The 21,608-nt window shown below is 35.4% G+C and overlaps 2 protein-coding genes across 3 annotated transcripts in view; both read right to left on the bottom strand.

The window, feature by feature from the left end:
• Positions 1-41: 41 nt before the first annotated feature.
• LOC149725519 (nephrocystin-3-like) overlaps positions 42-21,608 on the bottom strand; it is a 74,630-nt gene continuing 53,063 nt past the window's right edge. The window contains exons 2-30 of one of the 2 annotated variants that reach the window (XM_089891293.1): positions 18,493-18,633; positions 18,049-18,208; positions 16,637-16,804; positions 16,160-16,303; positions 15,793-15,867; positions 15,367-15,478; positions 14,669-14,790; positions 14,171-14,277; positions 13,666-13,793; positions 12,997-13,120; positions 12,697-12,775; positions 12,173-12,304; positions 11,458-11,604; positions 10,354-10,454; positions 9,988-10,089; positions 9,247-9,424; positions 7,862-8,062; positions 7,440-7,522; positions 6,895-7,042; positions 6,342-6,497; positions 5,747-5,961; positions 5,265-5,448; positions 4,601-4,743; positions 3,976-4,144; positions 3,315-3,442; positions 2,936-3,100; positions 2,302-2,473; positions 1,758-1,903; positions 42-1,185 (exon numbers count right to left, since the gene is read on the bottom strand). In XM_089891293.1, coding sequence (XP_089747419.1) covers positions 1,104-1,185; positions 1,758-1,903; positions 2,302-2,473; positions 2,936-3,100; positions 3,315-3,442; positions 3,976-4,144; positions 4,601-4,743; positions 5,265-5,448; positions 5,747-5,961; positions 6,342-6,497; positions 6,895-7,042; positions 7,440-7,522; positions 7,862-8,062; positions 9,247-9,424; positions 9,988-10,089; positions 10,354-10,454; positions 11,458-11,604; positions 12,173-12,304; positions 12,697-12,775; positions 12,997-13,120; positions 13,666-13,793; positions 14,171-14,277; positions 14,669-14,790; positions 15,367-15,478; positions 15,793-15,867; positions 16,160-16,303; positions 16,637-16,804; positions 18,049-18,204 — 3,867 coding nt within the window. In that variant the 5' untranslated portion in view covers positions 18,205-18,208; positions 18,493-18,633 and the 3' untranslated portion in view covers positions 42-1,103. The remainder of the gene's footprint in view (positions 1,186-1,757; positions 1,904-2,301; positions 2,474-2,935; positions 3,101-3,314; positions 3,443-3,975; positions 4,145-4,600; positions 4,744-5,264; positions 5,449-5,746; positions 5,962-6,341; positions 6,498-6,894; positions 7,043-7,439; positions 7,523-7,861; positions 8,063-9,246; positions 9,425-9,987; positions 10,090-10,353; positions 10,455-11,457; positions 11,605-12,172; positions 12,305-12,696; positions 12,776-12,996; positions 13,121-13,665; positions 13,794-14,170; positions 14,278-14,668; positions 14,791-15,366; positions 15,479-15,792; positions 15,868-16,159; positions 16,304-16,636; positions 16,805-18,048; positions 18,209-18,492; positions 18,634-21,608) is intronic. The other variant, XM_089891294.1, reaches the window with a different exon arrangement.
• The window catches only part of LOC149725517 (fructose-1,6-bisphosphatase 1-like), a 56,044-nt gene continuing 53,069 nt past the window's right edge, over positions 18,634-21,608 (bottom strand). The window contains exon 2 of the mRNA XM_089891304.1: positions 18,634-21,079. Coding sequence (XP_089747430.1) covers positions 19,994-21,079 — 1,086 coding nt within the window. The 3' untranslated portion in view covers positions 18,634-19,993. The remainder of the gene's footprint in view (positions 21,080-21,608) is intronic.

Here is a 21,608-nt window from a genome sequence, read left to right as displayed (position 1 = left end):
TGTAAATTATTTCATACAATACACTCGAAAAACGTCACAAAATGCGTCATTTTAATTTTATTGCAAAAAGTAAAAAAATATAACTTTTGCAGCTTAAGAGATTTTGTATTAAAAGTAAATAAAAAAAGAACGAACTTAAACTTTTCAGTTCATGCAACATTTTTATCATAGGTTTGTTACTATATATAGTAGGGTGGGGCAAGATGGGACATTTTCAATCAAATTTCTCGTCCCATTTGGTCGTAAACAAAATTATTTACCCAATTTTAGAAACGTATCCCTAATACTCTATAACAGCGTTGTGAATTGTTCAGAACACGATTTTGAAAATATGGGATATTATGTGCTAACAGTATCCATCTTACCCCACACTAGTGATATATATGTAACTTGTATGTGAGCACGAGGTGTATGAAGCCACCACATGGGGTAAACAATAAAACACCCGCGTTCTAACTTCGGTTCTCTTTAACAAATGAACTTAAAGTATTTTGAAATTAAAATATTAAAAAAAATGTTGGAACTTTTTACAGTTCTATTCTATATGAGTAAGCACGCTTACAAGTTACCACGTACGTAATTTTGTAGGTGATTTTGATTAAATTATGTATGTCTGACAATTAGGAAAACCCATTAGTGACTACTGGGTTGGAGTAATTGCCGTTAAGGGTTTTAAGATATTTTTATACAATGGTAGCAGCATCGAGCTTTGAACCCAGTACCGCTGTGCTACAGCATCAGTGTAAAATATTCAGTGCAATTATCAGCATAAAAATATTAAAAATTAAAATAAAAATTGTTAAATATTTCAAGCCTCCCATTAGTTGTCTAAATTGTCAACCAAAAACAAAAAAAGATTAAAATTAAAAACAAAATTGGCAAGTCGTATAATTAGATAAATAAAGGCACCACTGTCTAAATAAACAAAAACACATAAAGTATTCAATATTTGGCGCGTTTATAGACAAAGGCACTATTTTGGGTTCTAAAATAAAAACAAAAGTCATAAATGATAAGGTATAGTAATTTACAACTTATAGAACAAGAGAGCAAAGATAATGAACGAGCACGTACCAATATAACGTTTATGAAAACCAAGCGATTCACCATCTTGGTGTTTCTCCATTAGTTGGCATACTACGCTTGTAATACGCTGCAGCCTCAGTTAAGTCACCTTTTTGGTATCTGGGAACAAACATGGCGTCAATTGGAAGCATATATAAGCACAACTTAGGTGGAAACAAACTTTAGGAAATTGGTTGAAAAACCATGTTTTGTTCAGGTCTGCTTATCCACACACTGCAATAGCTTCAGCAGCTCGACCCTAGGGCATGAGAGTGGCAACCATGGATAGGTCACCCAAGTTCCCACCCACGAGGATATAAACAACCAAACCAACCAAAAGTCATGTCTGCTCATCCACACACTGCAATAGCTTCAGCAACTCGACAGTGGGCATGGGAGTGGCAACCATGGATAAGTCACTCAAGTTTCCACCCACGAGGATATAAACAACCAAACCAACCAAAAGTCATGTCTGCTCATCCACACACTGCAATAGCTTCAGCAACTCGACTGTGGGCATGGGAGTGGCAACCATGGATAAGTCACTTAAGTTCCCACAAAGTTACATACGCGGTAACCCATAAACGGGCACGAGGTGTATGAAACAGAACACCCGTGTTTTAACGACTGTCGTTGCCCCGTCATGCGGAGATAAATAAACAACAAGTGACAATCGAATATTCAATACTTACAACAGAACAGCAATGTTTCTTAATGTTTGTTTTGTTTCTGGTGCATTAGGTCCTAACGTATCTCTATAAATATCAAGCGCTTGTTCGTATAACGGCAATGCGGAGGTTAAGTTCTTGTTTTGACATTCAGAAACTGCAAGGTTTACCTGTTGAATATTGGGTTGTTATCATACACCTCATGCTCACTGTCAAGTTATAACATGAGTGTCTTCTTATACACCAGACACACATGGTGTATTCATACACCTCATGCTCACTGTCGAGTTATAACATGGGTGTCTTCTTATACACCAGACACACATGGTGTATTCATACAACTCATGCTCACTGTTGAGTTATAACAGGGGTGTCTTCTTATACACCAGACACGCATGGTGTATTCATACACCTCATGCTCACTGTCGAGTTATAACATGGGTGTCTTCTTATACACCAGACACACATGGTGTGATCATACACCTCATGCTCACTGTCGAGTTATATTTTTTTAACAGTGATCATTAGTTGTATGAATGCACATTATATACAGGAGTTATAACATTACCAGAGCAGCGGCAGTTGTCACACTACCGACGCCCGTCGTCTCTTCCGCTATCGACAACAACTCCTTGTAGTTCTCACAAGCGTTGGCGTGGTCGTTCATCTTCTTATATAGCATCCCCATGTGTCTGAGTGAATTTACATAAACTGGGTCATGTTTATGCAAATGAGATCGCCTGGAAAATTAAAATTTTACTTTGGTGACGAAACTGGTAAAAAAAATATCAAAATAAAAAAAATTTTAGAAAAGGTAAAAAAGATAGTCAAAAAAATATCCTAATCAATTAAAAAAAAATTTTTTTATCTTTTTAATTTTTTTAGTGTAAAAAATAACAACTGTTTTTAAAAGTAATATATAAACATTACAAAGTATTTAAGATTCTAAATTTTTTAAAATTATATATAAAAAAATACCAACATATTTATGTAGGTGGTAACGCATAAGCAGGTACGAGGTGTATGAAACAGAACACCCATGTTATAACGACTGTCGTTGCCCCGCCATACGAGGATAAATAAGTTACATACGAGGTAACTTGTAAGCGGTCACGAGGTGTATGAAACAGAACACCCGTGTTATAACGACTATCGTTGCCCCGCCATGCGAGAATAAATAAGTTACATACGTGGTAACTCACCTTATTTCAAGCGCTCCCATCATACATTCTGCCGCTTGTTCAAAGTTTTTCAAATCACTCATTGTTGCCGCCAAGTTATGCAAACTTTGTGCAACGTCTAAGTGATTATGACCGTGCAGCTTTTCCCGCATTTTCAACGAGCGCTGAAAGAATGACTCAGCATTTCTGGAAAAATTTAAAAATAGTCGAACTGAACAAAAAATTGAAAATTAAATGTATTTTTAGTCTTATTACATGGTTTGAGGTTTTTAAATATAAAAAAATAAAGAAAAGATAAAAATAATCAACAATGAACAAAACGAAAACTGACACCATTTGTTAATAAAAAAAAGAATAAAAAACAACAGAACACAAAAACAAGAACAAACATAAAACTGACCCCAAATTATTGTGCATATGATAAATAACCCCGAGGTCGTTTAATGCTTGAGCGACTTCGATCGAATCTTCACAAACTGATAATTCCTCGAGTCGTAACGCTCGACGGCGCATGCGGTCCATTTCGTTCTGTGGTATCAACAATTTGTAATGTTTATATGAGTAAATTAAGTTTATTCTCACGTGGCGGGGCAACGACATTTGTTATAACACAGGTGTTCTGTTTTATACACCTCGTGCCTGCTTACGAGTTACCACAAGTTACCACGTATGTAACTTATTTATCCTCGCATGGCGGGGCAACGACAGTCGTTAAAACACGGGTGTTCTGTTTCATACACTTCGTGCCCGCTTACAAGTTACCACGTAGGTAACTTATTTATCCTCGCATGGCGGGGCAACGACAGTCGTTATAACATGGGTGTTCTATTTCATATACCTTGTACCCGCTTATGAGTTATCACATATGTAACTTTGTGGGTGATTGTTTTTGGGGGGAATTTTTTATGTATGACTGATAAAGCGCCTTGCCCAAGGACACATATGCCCACAATGGTAGCAACGACGAGGCTTGAACCTATTACTTCTAGGTTACAGGCACACGCGCTAACCACTTTGCCACGGTTGCAGACACTAAATATATATTATTTCTATGTACTTACTGAAGCAATTGTTCCGTTACGTTTAGTAATTGAAGCAACTCGTTGTTGAAGACTCTCTGCTGCCTCTAAGTGACCAACTTTTCGTGATATAAAGACGAGAGCGCAAAGTTCTTGCGCAACACGTAAGTGGTCACGCCCAACTGCACATTCGACGATTTCTAACGCTTGGCTGGGCATGGAAAATATTTCAGTTATTTTTTAGATGTAAAAAAATAAAAAAAAAATTTAAAGAATTTTTGGTGCTTATCCACACACTGCAATAGCTTCAGCAGCTCGACTGTGGGCATGGGAGTGGCAACCATGGATAAGTCACTCAAGTTCCCACCCACAAGGATATAAATGACTAAACCAACCAAAAGCCATGTCTGCTTATCCACACACTGCAATAGCTTCAGCAGCTCGACTGTGGGCATGGGAGTGGCTACTATGGATAAGTCACTCAAGTTCCCACCCACGAGGATATAAATGACCAAACCAACCGAAAGTCATGTCTGCTTATCCACACACTGTTTTTCAGGCCAAGAGAAAATTAGAAAAACTTAAATAAAAATTATTGTTAAAAAATATTGTTTTAGTTCACAAGAAAATTTAATTTTATAAATGAAATATTTTTATTTGTTTTTACCGATACAGCGGTTCTGCAGTCTGGTACTTCCCCCACTGCGTATAAACGGCCGCTAGGTGGTGCAAGGTGTTGGACACGCTTGGGTGATCGGGATCGAGAATGGTTTCTTGGATTTCTAGCGATCGTTGAAGCGCGAACACAGCCTGGGTTTTATAATTTTAATTTTAATATTTTTTTCCATTTTTTAATAAAGTAAATTTTTGTTAATAAAGTTAAAAAACAAAACACTATTTTAAGTTTAATTATTTGGGTATTTTTCAATTTTTCTTTCATGTATTTAAAAAAATGCCAAAAAAACAAGTTTAATTGTTTTGGTGTTATTTTAAATTCAGATTTACAAAATACACCAACCAACCAAAACTGTCAGAGTGAATATTTGTTTATATTTTGTTTATAACACACTTTTGGTTTATTAAAAAAAATTTAAAAAAGTCCTAAACAAATATAATAAACAAACAAAAAAAACAATACTCAAACAAAAAAAATTAGACAAAAGCTACTGATGCAAAATCCAAAATACACAAAAGTAACAACAAACACAATGGGCAAAAATTACAAATTGACACAAAAACACAAACCCCAAAAATACAAAAATAACAACAAACAAAACAGTAACAAACAACCCACAAAAGGTACAAATAAACAACAACAACAACAAGCAAACCTCTTCAAGTAACCCGACATCTTTCATGAACCTTCCCAACGACTCGTAAATTTTCGCTACATCTGTCATAGAAATCCCATTAACCGACTCCATTTTCTTCAATTCCTTGCGATATTTTGAAGCGATCGAAACTTTTTCTTCGTTGAGAAAATTCCAGAATGAAACAACTTCGTTAGCGTGACCTCTAAATAGAAATAGCATAGTTTTATAGAATGAATGAGTGTAACTTATTTATCTTCGCATGGCAGGGCAACGACAATCGTTATAACACAGGTGTTCTGTTTCATACACCTCGTGCCCGTCATAGAATTTATGACACTGTATTAACTGGAAAAGGTTAAGTTGGAAAACGATTTAGTTACATAAAGAATGGTTAAACAAATTATTAACAAAAATTAAGTCACAAAGATAAATTAAAAAAATTAAATGATAAAAAAACAAATAACAAAAATGCAGTTAAAAAATAAAAACTGTTTCCCCACCTTGTATAAAACAGGTGAAACACAGTTGGATTTATCAGAATTTTCTGCAACATTTGGCGTTCTTCTTCTTTCCTAAGCAACCATAATAATAAATCAGAACTCCGAGGTGAAGTTACGTTATCGTGGTAACGTTGTATCCATGACAACAACTTTTTTCGACAACGTTTTTCGTGAGCGTCGTCACCAACATACAGATCGTATAAAACAGTAGAAATCTAAAAAAGAAATTATTTAATAAAGTTTTCACATTTTTTTAAAAAAATAGGCTATTCTTAACAAAATTAACAAATAATAATAAAATAAACTTTATCCTACTTATGTATTTTGGAAAAACAACCAAAAAATTTGGATAAATCAATAAAAAATAACAAAAATATAACAGCAATATTAAAAATTATAAAACAAAACCTTATTTTTAAAACAAGCTATAAATGAAACAAAACAATAATATAAAATAAAATCAGAAAATTAACTCACAAAAAAACACAATAAAAAACCTGAAATTATTTTAAAGTTCTATATTTAAAAAGAAGTAAAAAAAAACAGACAAAAACACATAAACAAGCGAAATAACAAGAACAAAACAACAACACACCTCGGAGTTATGAGCAATTAGAAGACCCCCTTGTTGTTTAAGGATAAAAAACTTGGTCAATTCTTTAGATATTGTGCACAAGTTATACCAGGTAAGGTCTGGTAGTAAAGATAATATTTCACATTCAGAAAGACCATCTTTTGAGCAGGTTATGAACTGTAAAAATAAATGTTTTTTTAGTGTGTGCCTCGTAACTGGAGGCTCCCAGGTTCAAGGCTCACTGTGGTGGCTACGATTTAGTGTGTGCATCGTAACTAGAGGCTCCCAGGTTCAAGGCTCACTGTGGTGGCTACGATTCAGTGTGTGCCTCGTGACTGGAGGCTCCCAGGTTCAAGGCTCACTGTGGTGGCTACGATTTAGTGTGTGCCTCGTGACTGGAGGCTCCCAGGTTCAAGGCTCACTGTGGTGGCTACGATTCAGTGTGTGCCTCGTCACTCCCAGGTTCAAGGTTCACTGTGGTGGCTACAATTCAGTGTCTGCCTCGCAACTGGAGGCTCCCAGGTTCAAGGCTCACTGTGGTGGCTACAAAAAGTATAAAAGCAGAGAAAATTACCTGCAAAACCGACTTCATTTGATTTTTAAGCTGCCTGCTTCCACATTGAGCTTCTAATTCACGAATCAACACTCGATATAATTCAACCGAATCTCGTGTCTTCATGCACGAGTTGAACAGCCCGTCGGGTAGCTGACCTTGGCTGACACTGTGATAGTTTTATGTTAGCATAGAAATTTCTTTGTTTATTATTTTTACACCGCGGCGTGCGACACTGTAGTGTAAACGCCGCATCAAAGAACAAACAAAGAAATATCTACGCTGACCTGCGCTGAACAACGCTGGGTGCAGATATTTTTTTTGTTTGTTCTTTTAAGCGGCGTTTACATTACAGCGTAGCTCGCCCCGGTGTAAAAGGAACAAACAAAGAAATATCTGTAACAACAGAATTAAATTAAAAATGACAAACACATACAAAAATGACAAAAAAAATTACTAAAAATATAAAAATTCAACTCCAAAAATTAAACATAGTAAAACACAAAAAAAGCTGTTTCAGCATTAAAAGCAAAATAAAAATATAAAAAAATAAAAATAGTTCCCACCTAGAAACAAGTACAGACAGTAGAGTGACGTATAACGGGTGACAAGTAGAAGCCGTACGACAATGAGTTACAACTTCTCTTTCCTGGAAGATATTTAGGAAGTAATATAAAAAATATCTCGTATATGCGTCAAGTACTTGTGGGTAATTATTTTCTGTATGGCTGATAATTTGGACAACCCATTAGTGACCACTGGGTTGGAGCAATTGTTGTTATGTGTCTTGCATTTATTAATATCAAGCATTGAATCCGGTATCCTATACAATGCACTGGGTCATAGCACAAAATAATCGATTCTTTGTAATTAAAAAAGCAAGTCAATAAACACCACAAAAAAGGAAAGTAATTTTTTAATGCTCACTTTACAACTTCTTATTCATAACTTGCAATCGCAGGCATTTTTTATTTATTTTTCTACTTACCCTGTTTTGGGCGATCTCGGCCCCCTTCTGTGCGAGCTGGGTTTGAAGCAACGAACGAACAGATTGTAGGGTTAGTGGTTCAAGGTGTAGGGTGGGTAGTTGCCTCCATTCGTCGGGACACGTGTCAACACCAACCGATATAATGACACGAACACCCACGTGTAACGGGTCGAGCACCCAACGGAAGTGACGGTCTGCGTCCTGTGTCAAGTTTTTACGCGTAAAAAAGGGACTTGTGGTCAAATATTGTCAAAAACAGCAAAAAAACTAGGGTAGTTTTAATGAACTCGACAGTGAGCATGAGGTGTATGAATACACCATGTGTGTTTGGTGTATAAGAAGACACCCATGTTATAACTCGACAGTGAGCATGAGGTGTATGAATATACCATGTGTGTCTGGTGTATAAGAAGACACCCATGTTATACCTCGACAGTGAGCATGAGGTGTATGAATACATCATGTGTGTCTGGTGTATAAGAAGACACCCATGTTATACCTCGACAGTGAGCATGAGGTGTATGAATACATCATGTGTGTCTGGTGTATAAGAAGACACCCATGTTATACCTTGACAGTGAGCATGAGGTGTATGAATATACCATGTGTGTCTGGTGTATAAGAAGACACCCATGTTATACCTCGACAGTGAGCATGAGGTGTATGAATACATCATGTGTGTCTGGTGTATAAGAAGACACCCATGTTATAACTCGACATTGAGCATGAGGTGTATGAATACACCATGTGTGTCTGGTGTATAAGAAGACACCCATGTTATACCTCGACAGTGAGCATGAGGTGTATGAATACATCATGTGTGTCTGGTGTATAAGAAGACATCCATGTTATAACTCGTAAGCATTAGGTGTATAAACAATAGGGCTGTGGAAAAGTTAACTGTGGCTTTGATCGTGCCAACTGCGATTTCGTCGTCAACTGATTGTTAATACCGCAGGCTAACATTATTTCGGCGTAATACACAACCTAAATGTTTCCCTCAGCCAAGCAGCATGTTTATTACGAAATAGTAGGGATTTACACGTGGATTCATTACGTCATAATAGCGATTGTCTGACCTGGCAATTGATTGCGGCATAATAGCAATTCACACTTTGATTATTTGGGTCATAATTGCAATTCACACGTTCATTATTTAACCAGCGGATGCTTTAAAACAGGTTTGAATACAAATAGAAAAGCATTACTTTGACGTTAAGAACGTTTGCATAGTCCATTATAAAATTGCCTTAAATTCGCGAATGAAAAGCGATAAACAAGACGCTTTTATTAGGATTACACTTGCATCGGTTAACCGGTTAAAACTGAACGCTTAACCGCTTTACAAAAAGTAGGAAAATCCACAGCGGTAATTAACAACCCACCTTAATAAGATCAATAGAATCAACAACAAGAACAATCCTCATGTTTCGTTTAGTTGATAATTGTTCCAACCATCGAGGTAATGTATCGCGCAATCTTCCAACATCGAACGTTGTATATGAATGAACGGGGGGTTGAGTCACTATGGGAAGATGGACCAGCAGTTGCGATAAAAGACGCCTGCGGAAATTGTGGAAATTAGAAAAACAATTTTTTTAGGTTTAAAAAAAAACTCTACAAAAACACAATTAAAATATTGATAAAACTAGAAAAAAAAAGAAATTACAAATGCAGAAAATATCAAACACAATAAAACATATTAACATAAATAACATAACATAAAAATTACAAAAATGAAAAACAAAACACAAACTAATAATTATTATTAGAAAATTCATGCCACTTCAACACACTATAAAAAAAGTAACCAAAAAAAGAAAGAAAATCAACAAAAGCAAAAAAAAAAAAGACACAAAAAATCACTAACACACTAACAGTAAGAAATAACAACATATTTTCATTTTGACATAATATAAATACAAACAAACAAAAACAATAAAATCCAAAAAAGACACAAAAAATCACAAACACACTAACAGTAAGAAATAACAACATATTTTCATTTTGACATAATATAAATACAAACAAACAAAAACAATAAAATCCAAAAAAGACACAAAAAATCACAAACACACTAACAGTAGGAAAGAGGAAACACATAAAACAAACACGCACAGACTAACCGTATCATAATAACAGGACTACAATCAGCAGTGGAAGATCCCGTAACAAAATGATGAATCACCAACAAGTCAGGATGGTTTATTTGAACTCGTTTCATCCAACTATAAAAGAAATAAATATCAAATTAAAATTCTCTTTTTTTTGTTGATTTTTTACTAGAAAAAATATCTACACCCAGCGTTGTTCAGCGCATGTCAGCGTAGATATTTCTTTGTTTGTTCTTTTAAGCTACGTTTACACTACAGTGTAGCTCGCCCCGGTGTAAAAAGAACAAACAAAGAAATATCTTCAGAAACAGTAATGTAAAAAATATAACTTAATAAGTATATAAAAAATAAATAAAAAAAATGAATATTTGTTTCCACCTAGAGAGAAGAAGAGATTTTCCGGATGCCGAGGTCCCGGATATAAGAAGAGGAGGAATCGGACCTGGAGCTGAAACGACCTCGTCCAAACGATCGTAACACTAGAGGGAAATAGAGAGAAGAATATTTGAACCCAGGAGCTTCTAGTAACGAGACATACACTGAATCGTAGCCACCGCAGTGAGCCTTGAACCTGGGAGCCTCCAGTCACGAGGCACACACTGAATCGTAGCCACCACAGTGAGCCTTGAACCTGGGAGCCTCCAGTTACGAGACACACACTGAATCGTAGCCTCAACAGTGAGCCTTGAACCTGGGAGCCTCCAGTTACGAGACACACACTGAATCGTAGCCTCAACAGTGAGCCTTGAACCTGGGAGCCTCCAGTTACGAGACACACACTGAATCGTAGCCACCACAGTGAGCCTTGAACCTGGGAGCCTCCAGTTACGAGGCACACACTGAATCGTAGCCACCACAGTGAGCCTTGAACCTGGGAGCCTCCAGTTACGAGGCACACACTGAATCGTAGCCACCACAGTGAGCCTTGAACCTGGGAGCCTCCAGTTACGAGACACACACTGAATCGTAGCCACCACAGTGAGCCTTGAACCTGGGAGCATCCAGTTACGAGACACACACTGAATCGTAGCCACCACAGTGAGCCTTGAATCTGGGAGCCTCCAGTTACGAGGCACACACTGAATCGTAGCCTCCACAGTGAGCCTTGAACCTGGGAGCCTCCAGTAACGAGACACTCACTGAATCGTAGCCACCACAGTGAGCCTTGAACCTGGGAGCCTCCAGTTACGAGGCACACACTGAATTGTAGCCACCACAGTGAGCCTTGAACCTGGAAGCCTCCAGTTACGAGACACACACTGAATCGTAGCCACCACAGTGAGCCTTGAACCTGGGAGCCTCCAGTTACGAGACACACACTGAATCGTAGCCACCACAGTGAGCCTTGAACCTGGAAGCCTCCAGTTACGAGACACACACTGAATCGTAGCCACTACAGTGAGCCTTGAACCTGGGAGCCTCCAGTTACGAGACACTCACTGAATCGTAGTCACCACAGTGAGCCTTGAACCTGGAACCCACCTTTTCCAAACCAATAGGCTGAATATTATCACTTTGAGCGCACAACTCGTGTTGTAATTGTTCCACACCCTCGTCCAATATCAATTCATCCAAACACAAAACTTCACAAGAATCCGTTTCGTAATCCATTAATTTTATTCCAAATTCCTAAAAATAATATTTTTTGTTGATAAAGTATCAAAAATAATCAGTAAGAATAGATAAGCTAAACAGAAGGAATACAAAAAGCAACACAGCTGCGGCGTGGCAAAGTGGTTAGCGCGCATGCCTCTAATCCACAGGTAATGGGTTCAAGGCTTGTTACTGCTACCATTGTGGGCGTATGTGTCCTTGGGCAAAACTCTTAACGGCAATTGCTTCAACCCAGTGGTCACTAATGGCTTGTCCAAATTATCAGCCATACAAAAAAAAAATGAAAAATCCTGAAAATAATCACCTACAAAGTAACATACATGGTAACTCGTAAGCTGACACAAGGTGTATGAAACAGAACACCCGTGTGATAACGACTGTTGTTTCCGGCCACGCAAGGATAAAGTAAGTTACAATTTTTTTCATTCAACAAAAAATAAAAAAGGGGAAAAAAAAACCAAAAAAATGAAAAATATGGATTTATTTAGTGCATTTATTAGTTTAAAGAGAGCTGGGTAGTCCACACTTGTGTACAACTTTATAAACAAAAGTTACAAAAAATATAATAAACAAACCAACAAACCAATCTAACTGCTTTAGAAATTTCCGCAACAGCGATTTCAGTCGCCTCGTTCGTTGAAGTGTAACTCGCTGATCGACAATGATTATTATTCAACACACGATGGCGTAGGTGAGCACTAGAAGATTTGGAAGTCTGAAAAAATTAAAATTAAAAAAAAATGAAAAAATATGTTTAAAAAGATTAAACATACATAAAATTAAAAATGCAAAAACTATATTTTTAATTCAAAGCTTTATTTCAGTTTTTCAATTTTTTTAAAATTGCATCTGATATAAAATGTAATAAAATGAAAAAAGTTTAAAACAGAAAGATTTAACTTATACCCCATGGCATGCCTCACTGTAGGACCTCACACATATAGAATAGAATCTCTATTATTGAGTGTCTATAAACTGCCTCAGCGGGGTATAGATGGTAGCACCATGGGTGTTGGGGTAATATACCTACATCCCAGGTCTCAGGTGTGCCTCACTGAAGACCTCGCTCTTATAGAATATACAACAATAATTCAAAAACTAACTTACATTTTCTTTAATGCAGAAAAACGTAGATTTTGCGTTCGATGGATTAAAATATCCTTCGTCGTATTCTGTTTCTGTGAACCTGTCAATAAACCGACTGTGGGCATGGGAGTGGCAACCATGGATAAGTCACTTAGGCAAAAATATTGGAATTATTTTTAACTTTGCATAAATAACATGAATTTAAATTAGAAAAAAAATTCTGTAACTTTTTAAAACAAAAAACATGTGCCAAAATTTATTTCTTAAAAAGACAAAATCTTAGAAAAAAATTTTAGAATATTTTTTTTATTAGATGCTAACCGTCCTAATGTCGACCCAAGGAAAGCAACGAAGAGCGAGGAAGATGAAACGGCAAATCTGACGACGTCGGATCTTTGGTTAACCTCATGATCATCCGATGACATCATCCTGTATTCATCAAGATCTGAAAAGAATTTTTTTTTTTTTAAACATATTTTTAATAATTTAAAAAAAAACATTTTTAATTTTTTTTTTAGGATTTAAAAATATTACCAAAAAAAAAATTCAAATAATTTTTTTTAATGGTTCTATTGTATATGCTTAAAATGTAACACATTGAGGTAAGTATGAAAGAAATCTTTGGCATTTTTTATTTATGATCTTAAAGCAGGAACCGATGTTTTGTCTGCCATACAGAGACACATCATATGGGTTTGCTGTTGAGTGTTTTGCTCAAAGACACGGAGCAGAACCAAGTTTTGATCCTGTACCCCTTTAATTTACAAGTACTAACCAACCAAAATAAACATTTTGTTAGAAAGTTTCTTTCATAATTATTTATAACACATCTTGAGAAAACAACATATACAATAAAAACTGAAAAGATTATATATTAAATATAAGACATATTATATAAAAAATAACAATAAATAGAATTTTCATTTTTTTAATCTGATTTTCTAATCTGTAAAACTAAAAAATAAAATTATTAGAAACCTTTTTTCCCACCTGTAAAATGAAGCAATGATAAACAATAACCCTCTTTTAAACAATGACTTTGCAGATCTAGTATAGTAGGATGACTCAGCAAATTTTTAACGAGAGAAATTTCATCTGGGGTGCAGGAAATATAACATCTGAAAAAAACGTATATGTAAATAAATCTAAAAAAATATATAATTATAAACAACTGGAAAAATAAAACAAATGTTTTGTTTTGAACTTTGAAGAAAATTTTTTGTCGTGTTTTTAGTTATAGAAAATACATTTGTTATTATATTACAGTGCAAAAAACAAAAAGAAATCAAAAATAGATTTTTAAAACATAAGTACGAAAGTTCTGTTGTTTAAACTAGAACCTTGTAAAATAACAAAAAACTGTGTTAAATATAAAATGAAACAAAAAAAACTGATATATTAAACAGAAACAACTACAAAAATAAAATATATATAAATATATATATAATATACAATTTATTTTAAAAAAATAGCAAAATGATACAAGCACACTCACTTTAACAAACTACGTCCGTAACTTTGTGTGTTGTACGATATTGGTAATATATTAGAAGGCAGTGTTCCCACACTCCATGCATCTCTGTGGGGAAAACCAGGAATATTCTGGAAATGGAGACACTGGTCACACAGCATGAGTTAGCTCTTTTATTTTTAAGTCTTCAATTTTTTTGTTTTTTTTGACGGTATTTGTATGATTGAAAGTAACTTATTTATCCTCGCATGGCGGGGCTACAACAGTCGTTATAACACTGGTGTTCTGTTTCATACACCTCGTGTCAGCTTACAAGTTACCACATATGTAACTTATTTATCCTCGCATGGCAGGGCATCGACAGTCGTTACCTCCAAAAAAAGAAAATCACAAATAAACAAAAAAACAGATTATTGCAGAAACAAACAGAAAACATGAAAGTAGCAAAATGAAATGAAAATAAATTTATTACAATTTAAAACACATTCTTTTTATAAAAATAACATTTTTTATCATTCTCACCACTTGGTGTTCCTCTTCTTGCAAACTTGTCGAGTAGCTCGTTTGTAAGTTGGGGTTGTGACCAAATAAGGAATGGGCGTCGCCATCCGGGGGTGGGGCCCACCATGTTTTACCCGGGGTGTCTGTAACGTGTTTGTTGTTTATTGGTATATTGTTTGGGTTCTAACTGTTTGACAGTGAGCATGAGGTGTATGAATACACCATGTGTGTCTGGTGTATAAAAAGACACCCATGTTATAACTCGACAGTGAGCATGAGGTGTATGAATACACCATGTGTGTCTGGTGTATAAGAAGACACCCATGTTATAACTTGACAGTGAGAATGAGGTGTATGAATACACCATGTGTGTCTGGTGTATAAAAAGACACCCATGTTATAACTCGACAGTGAGCATGAGGTGTATGAATACACCATGTGTGTCTGGTGTATAAGAAGACACCCATGTTATAACTTGACAGTGAGCAAGAGGTGTATGAATACACCATGTGTGTCTGGTGTATAAGAAGACACCCATGTTATAACTCGACAGTGAGCATGAGGTGTATGAATACACCATGTGTGTCTGGTGTATAAGAAGACACCCATGGCCATGTTATAACTTGACAGTGAGCATGAAGTGTATGAATACACCACGTGTGTCTGGTGTATAAGAAGACACCCATGTTATAACTCGACAGCGAGCATGAGGTACTAACCATTGCTCCCAGCATTAGCGTTGATAGAAGTAGTTGCATAGTTATGATCATCAATGGTTGCCACTCCATGAGCTTCCATGGTGTGAAACTTGCTTTCTAATTGTCTCTTAGCCTGAAAAACAAGTGTGTGGATAAGCAGACATGACTTTCGGTTGGTTTGGTCATTTATATCCTCGTGGGTGGGAACTTGAGTGACTTATTCATGGTTGCCACTCCCATGCCCACAGTCGAGTTGCTGAAGCTATTGCAGTGTGTGGATAAGCAGACATGACTTTTGGTTGGTTTGGTCATTTATATCCTCGTGGGTGGGAACTTGAGTGACTTATCCATGGTTGCCACTCCCATGCCCACAGTCGAGTTGTAGTGTGTGGATAAGCATAAACAAAACCAACCAAAGTATTTATAAAAAACAGTTAGGCAACTAACTTGTAGCAAAGCTTGGATTTCCGATTCTTTTGTTTCACGAAAAATTTTAAATTGACGTTGAATTTTTTCGCGGTCCTGTAAAAAGAACATATATAAATTAAACTAGAAAAGCCAGTGTTTATAAATTTGTGGTGCTGTGTTTAGGCACCTGCATCGGAACCAAAGAATACCGGGTTCAATGCTCGATACTGATAGTTGTATGTGTCCCTGTGTAAGACACTTAACAGCCATTGCTCCAACCCAGTGGGCATTAATGGCTCCAACCCAGTGGGCATTAAAACAATAAACACAAAAAATACAAAACAACAACAAGAAACGAACAAAAAAAATACAAAAATTCACAGCCAAAAATAGATGAAGATTGTACCTGTTCCAAAGCAATAGCTCTTTCTGTTGTTTCCTGGCTGTTTTCGACGGCTGCATCTCTTTCTAATCGTAACTTCTGATATTGTTTGTTTAACGCTTGAACCTCAGCTCGTAGTTTGTGATTTTCTGTCTCAAATTTTTGCGCCTAAATCAGAATAATGAATGAATTTCTAAATTTATTTTAAATAAAACGTTTTAAATTTTTTGCGAATATATTTTTGTATGTGTTAGAATGAACTTCTTATTGCAGGGAAACATGAAGATTTGTAAAACAGCCCACCATGTGTACCAAATATTTTAAAAAGTTATTTTAAACAAATAAAAAAAATTTAAAAAGTCATTTTTGAAAAATCAAAAAAATTCAGTTCATTTTCTATTTTTTAAAAAACTTAGAAAGTACTTAGAAACTTGGAAAAATGTTTAAGTTTCTAAAAACTTAAAAATTTTTAAAAAAAACTTTATTTTAAAAAAATGTTACTTTTGTGTGCAAGGCTTGTATTTCCTGCTCTTTGGTGCACTTTAGTGTCTCGTATTCCTTTCTTACACGCTCCACTGCTTCGGACGGGATTATAATAGAAGCAGACGATGGATCAAATGAACCCGAGGATTTTAAACTCGCAGATTGATGGATCGAGCCTTCATGGAGCTGCAAATATAAAAGTTGAATGAACGTAAATTACTTTATCCTTACATGACAGGGCAACGACAGTCGTTATAACACCGGTGTTCTGTTCTAAACACCTCTTGTCCGCTTACGAGTTACCATGTATATAACTTATTTATCCTCGCATGGCGGGCAATAACAGTTGTTATAACACGGGTGTCCTGTTTCATACATTTCTTAAACTGGTGGTAAATCTCTCGTATTTAGAAGGTAAATAAGCTACCAATTAAAATCCACATCAGTTGACGGGACAGTAAAATTGTTCCAGTTGTAGTACTTTAACAGAAATTGAACAACTGGTTGCTAAAAAGCTAGCGCATATGTTGCATTAAATATAACTGATGTAATTAGTTGTTTTCGCATTTTAATAAACGAGCGCCATATTACATATTGGGGGTAAATCTGACAAGCATCTTTGGTAAAAGTGTTAAGCATACAAACAAGTTAAAAAACCACTGTAGTAATGCTTACACTAAAAATAAAAGGGTTTTATAAAAGAAATATTAGGACCGTTATAGCATTAAACACATTCTAATAAACAACGCCGGAAAATATCTTTAAAGATAAATTACCCAACAGACATATGATTTCCTGGGTTCCAGCAAAATACACATGATGTATTACCTTAATAATATACACATAGGCGCTAAAGCTGGGGTGGCAGGGTGGGCAGACCTTCCCTGAAATTTTCTAAACTGGTTTAATCAGTAAACATTACGACCAATAAGTGAAATTTATTCTATTCCTGCCTCCCTTGTGTGTTTTTTAAAGTGTGTATCTTTGCAATTATAACAATTGTGTCATGTTTTATGGTTCTGCAAAAAACAATGTAGCGTGCATGTCGGCCTGTCTCTACATAAGAAGATACAAGGTTCAAGGCTCGATGCTGCCACCATTGTGGACGTATGCATTCCTTTGCAAGAAATAGTATTTTCTTAACCCAGTGGTCACTAATGGTATCTTAAGTCATAAAAGCGCTTTGTCTTATGGGGTAACAGGCCAACTCTGGCAAAAATCTCGGGTCCTAACAAGGGCGTTGCTTACCCATATAGAATAAAATATTGTGTTCACAAAGTTAAATAAGTGGTAACTGGTTACCGGGCACAAGGTGTATAAAATTTTTTTTTTAATTTTTAGAAAATTATTTTTTTTTTCCAATTCTCATTCATTTTCTAATTTTTAACCCCGATAAAACCCCACTAAAAACTTGGGACTTCCCCTCTCACCCTAGTTCTCGGTTTCAACGATGAGAATATAGCGCCCCCCGATGGTTGGCTGCTGTGTCTCTTCATCGCCCTCGTGTTGCCGGACTTTGCCTCATCAGCGATGTTCATCTCAATGTTTCGATCCCTGTTTCCGACCATCGAACCGGAAGCTCCCATCTTCCTGAAGAACAAGTTATTGAAAAAGATGAAAATACATTTAAGACAAGTTTCATAAAAAAAAAATTCTGAAAACTATTTTATTTTTAAATTTTAAGAACTTTGTTTTATTTTTAAAACAATTTTTTTATTTTTATATGGGCCTTATTAATTTATGAAGAACAAAGTCATAATTGTGTAGAATAAATAGTGCCAATTTTTAAATTATAACTTACTCTTGCATAAAACAAATATCAAAATACCCAACTCACGAAAACATAGTTTTTTTTAATTATAATATATACTTACTAGTTAATGTTTGAAGATTCTTCTTATTTTCAAATTGCTTTTTTAAAACCTTTTCTGTCTACACATTTTTCCAAAACACTCACTTCCATTTTTTCTTCTAACAAACTTATCAACATTTTTTTTACTACAACATTTTTGAACCTGCCAAAAAAAAATTTTTAAGAGTCTGGAAAAAAACGATTTTTACTGAATTCTATTATGTGATACAAATAGGCACCAAACCTGGGGTGGCAGGGTGGGCAGGCCAACCCTAGAATTTTTAACCCGCATTAATCAGTAAACAAAACATTACAACCAATAAGTTAGATTTGTTTTATAGGATTGTGTGTCTAACTATCCCTGCCTCCCCTGTGTTTATATAAGTTTGGTGCCTATGGTTACATTAGTCTCGAATATAATTCCAAATGATTGCACACAAAAACATAATATTTTGCAAAATTTCAAAATCTAAATGAATGAATGTTTCATACTAATAATACAACAGAAACACATGGCATTTAAGATTTTATATTTTGCACATTTTAATTAATTTTGACAACATTTTTGTTCAGACGTGTTCAATGTACCTTTAAACCAAAAATGCATAGAGTTTTGACAATTTTATAAATTTTTGACGATGATTTTTGAGGCATTTACCATTTTTAAACAGAAATTAGTTCCAATTATAAAAATAATAAGGTAATTCTGTCGAAAAAAAAACAATTCACACAATTTTTGGATCAATTTTAAGGAACTTAAAACCTACTTTTTACAATTCTATCAAAAATGTAAAATTATGAATTTTATCAATTACTGTACTTTTAAAATGAGGAAAAAAAAACAAATTATTTATAAATTGCATTGAAATATAATATAACAGCGAAAGCAATTGTTAAATTTTGGCTTTTTTAAATTCAAGACACATAAAATCAAATTTTTTTTTAGCATATATATATATATATCTTACACAATTTACTTTTAAGTCCAATTGCAAAGTTGCTGCTTTCAAATGTTTGCCCAAATTATACATTTTGAAAACAACACACTGTGTGAAAAATTAATGCTTTTTTTAATTCAAGGCACATTTTTATGTTTTTTTTTAATTCTCAGTAAAGCACATTTTCTTTTAGGGCAAATTGCAAACTTTCGTCTTAAATTTATATCCAAAAACGAGCATATATAAATATTTTAAGAATTGAGATATTACATTATGTAAAAATTTACAATATTAACTTCAGAAAATGTCTGCACTTAGAACTCAAGAACTGTTTGGACTGAATTAAACTAATATCCAAATACATTTTTACATATAAACTCAAAAAATAAGTGAACATGATAATCCCATTAGTGAACATGATAATCCCATATTAGTGAACATGATAATCTCATAAAAAATTATGAATTTTAGTTTATGTGATTACATTTGTTATTCTAATTTGCATTTTAGGCATTTACCAAAATGTTTTTTTTTACTTCAAAATTTTTGTTTTCATATTTTTTTCATCCAATTTTGACTAAACATTCACTTTGTGACTCCTTTGCAATGATCCTGATGTTTCTTCTCGATCTCTAAATACTCTTCTACGTCATCTGGTGACCCCAACACGATAGGAACTCTCTGATGTATTTGTTCGGGCACAATATCCAAAATATCTTGCCTTCCATTCGTCGCTTTACCTCCAGCTTTCTCCATAATAAACGCCATCGGAGCAGCTTCATATAAAAGCCTTAGTTTACCGTTAGGGCTTTTGCTATGCGCTGGGTAAGCGAAAATACCGCCATATACAAGCGTACGATGTACGTCAGCTACCATAGAACCAATATACCTTGCATTGTAAGGCGAACTACCATCCTGAGGGAACTTTTTCCTTTCCACGTACTCTTTCACAGCAGGGTGCCAGAACTTTGCATAGCCTTCGTTTATGCTAAAAATTTTGCCTTTTTTCTTGATTTTAATATCACGGTCAGTAAGCACGAATTCTCCCACCATTGGATCAAGCATGAACATATCAACTGAGAACTGCGTGGCTAAAACTATGACCGTAGCGCTACCGTAAAGTGCGTAACCTGCTGCCACCATTGACCTACCAGGTTGTAATGCATCTTTTTCAGTTGGCGGACCATCAGAATTCTTCTTATACACCCCGAAAATGGTTCCAATCGAGACGAGACAATCGATATTAGAGCTCCCATCTAGCGGGTCGAACGTAACGATATATTTTCCTTGTTTTTCCACTTCTACCTCGATGGCATTCTCGTTTTCTTCCGAGACCATGAGACAAGTAGTAAAGGAAGATCTTATCATGTTTATGAAGAGCAAATTGGACAAAACATCCAACTTTTTCTGCTCGTCGCCGGTTGTATTAGTAGACCCCGCTATGCCGTATAAATTCATGATTCCCGCCCGTCGTACATTGGTAGCGATGCCTTTGATAGCCGTGCATATTGAGTTAAGCAACTGCGTCAATTCACCAGTTGATCCGGTCTGTCGGCCGCGCTCTGTTATGAATCGTGTCAAAGTAACGATGTCTGTGTCTAAAGTATCACGAGAGCTCGGCATTTTGAGACAGCGAACAGATTTATTTAACACAATAAATGAAACTTGAACCTAAAGGTTAAGGATTCTTTAGATAATTTTTAAGTTTTTTTAACTATTATTTATTCTCACATTTCTTTTTCATATATACCTTTTACCAGCTTACAAGTTACCACATACACAACTCATTTATCCTCGCATGAGGGGGCAGTGACATTCGTTATACCACAAGCACCATGCCACCATATTTAGCAAAACTAAAATCAAAAACTGACCAAATTTGCTAAAATTTTATCTCAAACTAAACCTATAAAATGCAAAGCACGCTTTTTAAAAATGGTCTCAGTTTCTTTTAACCACAAATCATGACTACTGCGATTTAAATGTTACGCGCCGCCGCGTCACAATGATAACGTCGATTATCTGCAATCTCATGCATCGCGCTGACCCGCTGTTACGTCACAAAAGAGTCGGATACGCCCCCAGCTGATCAAGTTTTCGACCAATCAGGTTTATTTGAAAAACCGCAAAGTACCTCTAGCTCCGTCTAACGTAAGTTATTTTGTTAATTTCGTACATTCATAGTTAATGTTATTGTTTG

This window comes from Ciona robusta, chromosome 13, assembly GCF_009617815.1.
Source record: "Ciona robusta chromosome 13, ASM961781v2".
NCBI classification, from domain to species: Eukaryota; Metazoa; Chordata; class Ascidiacea; order Phlebobranchia; family Cionidae; genus Ciona; species Ciona robusta.
This window is presented reverse-complemented; position numbering and strand designations above follow the sequence as displayed.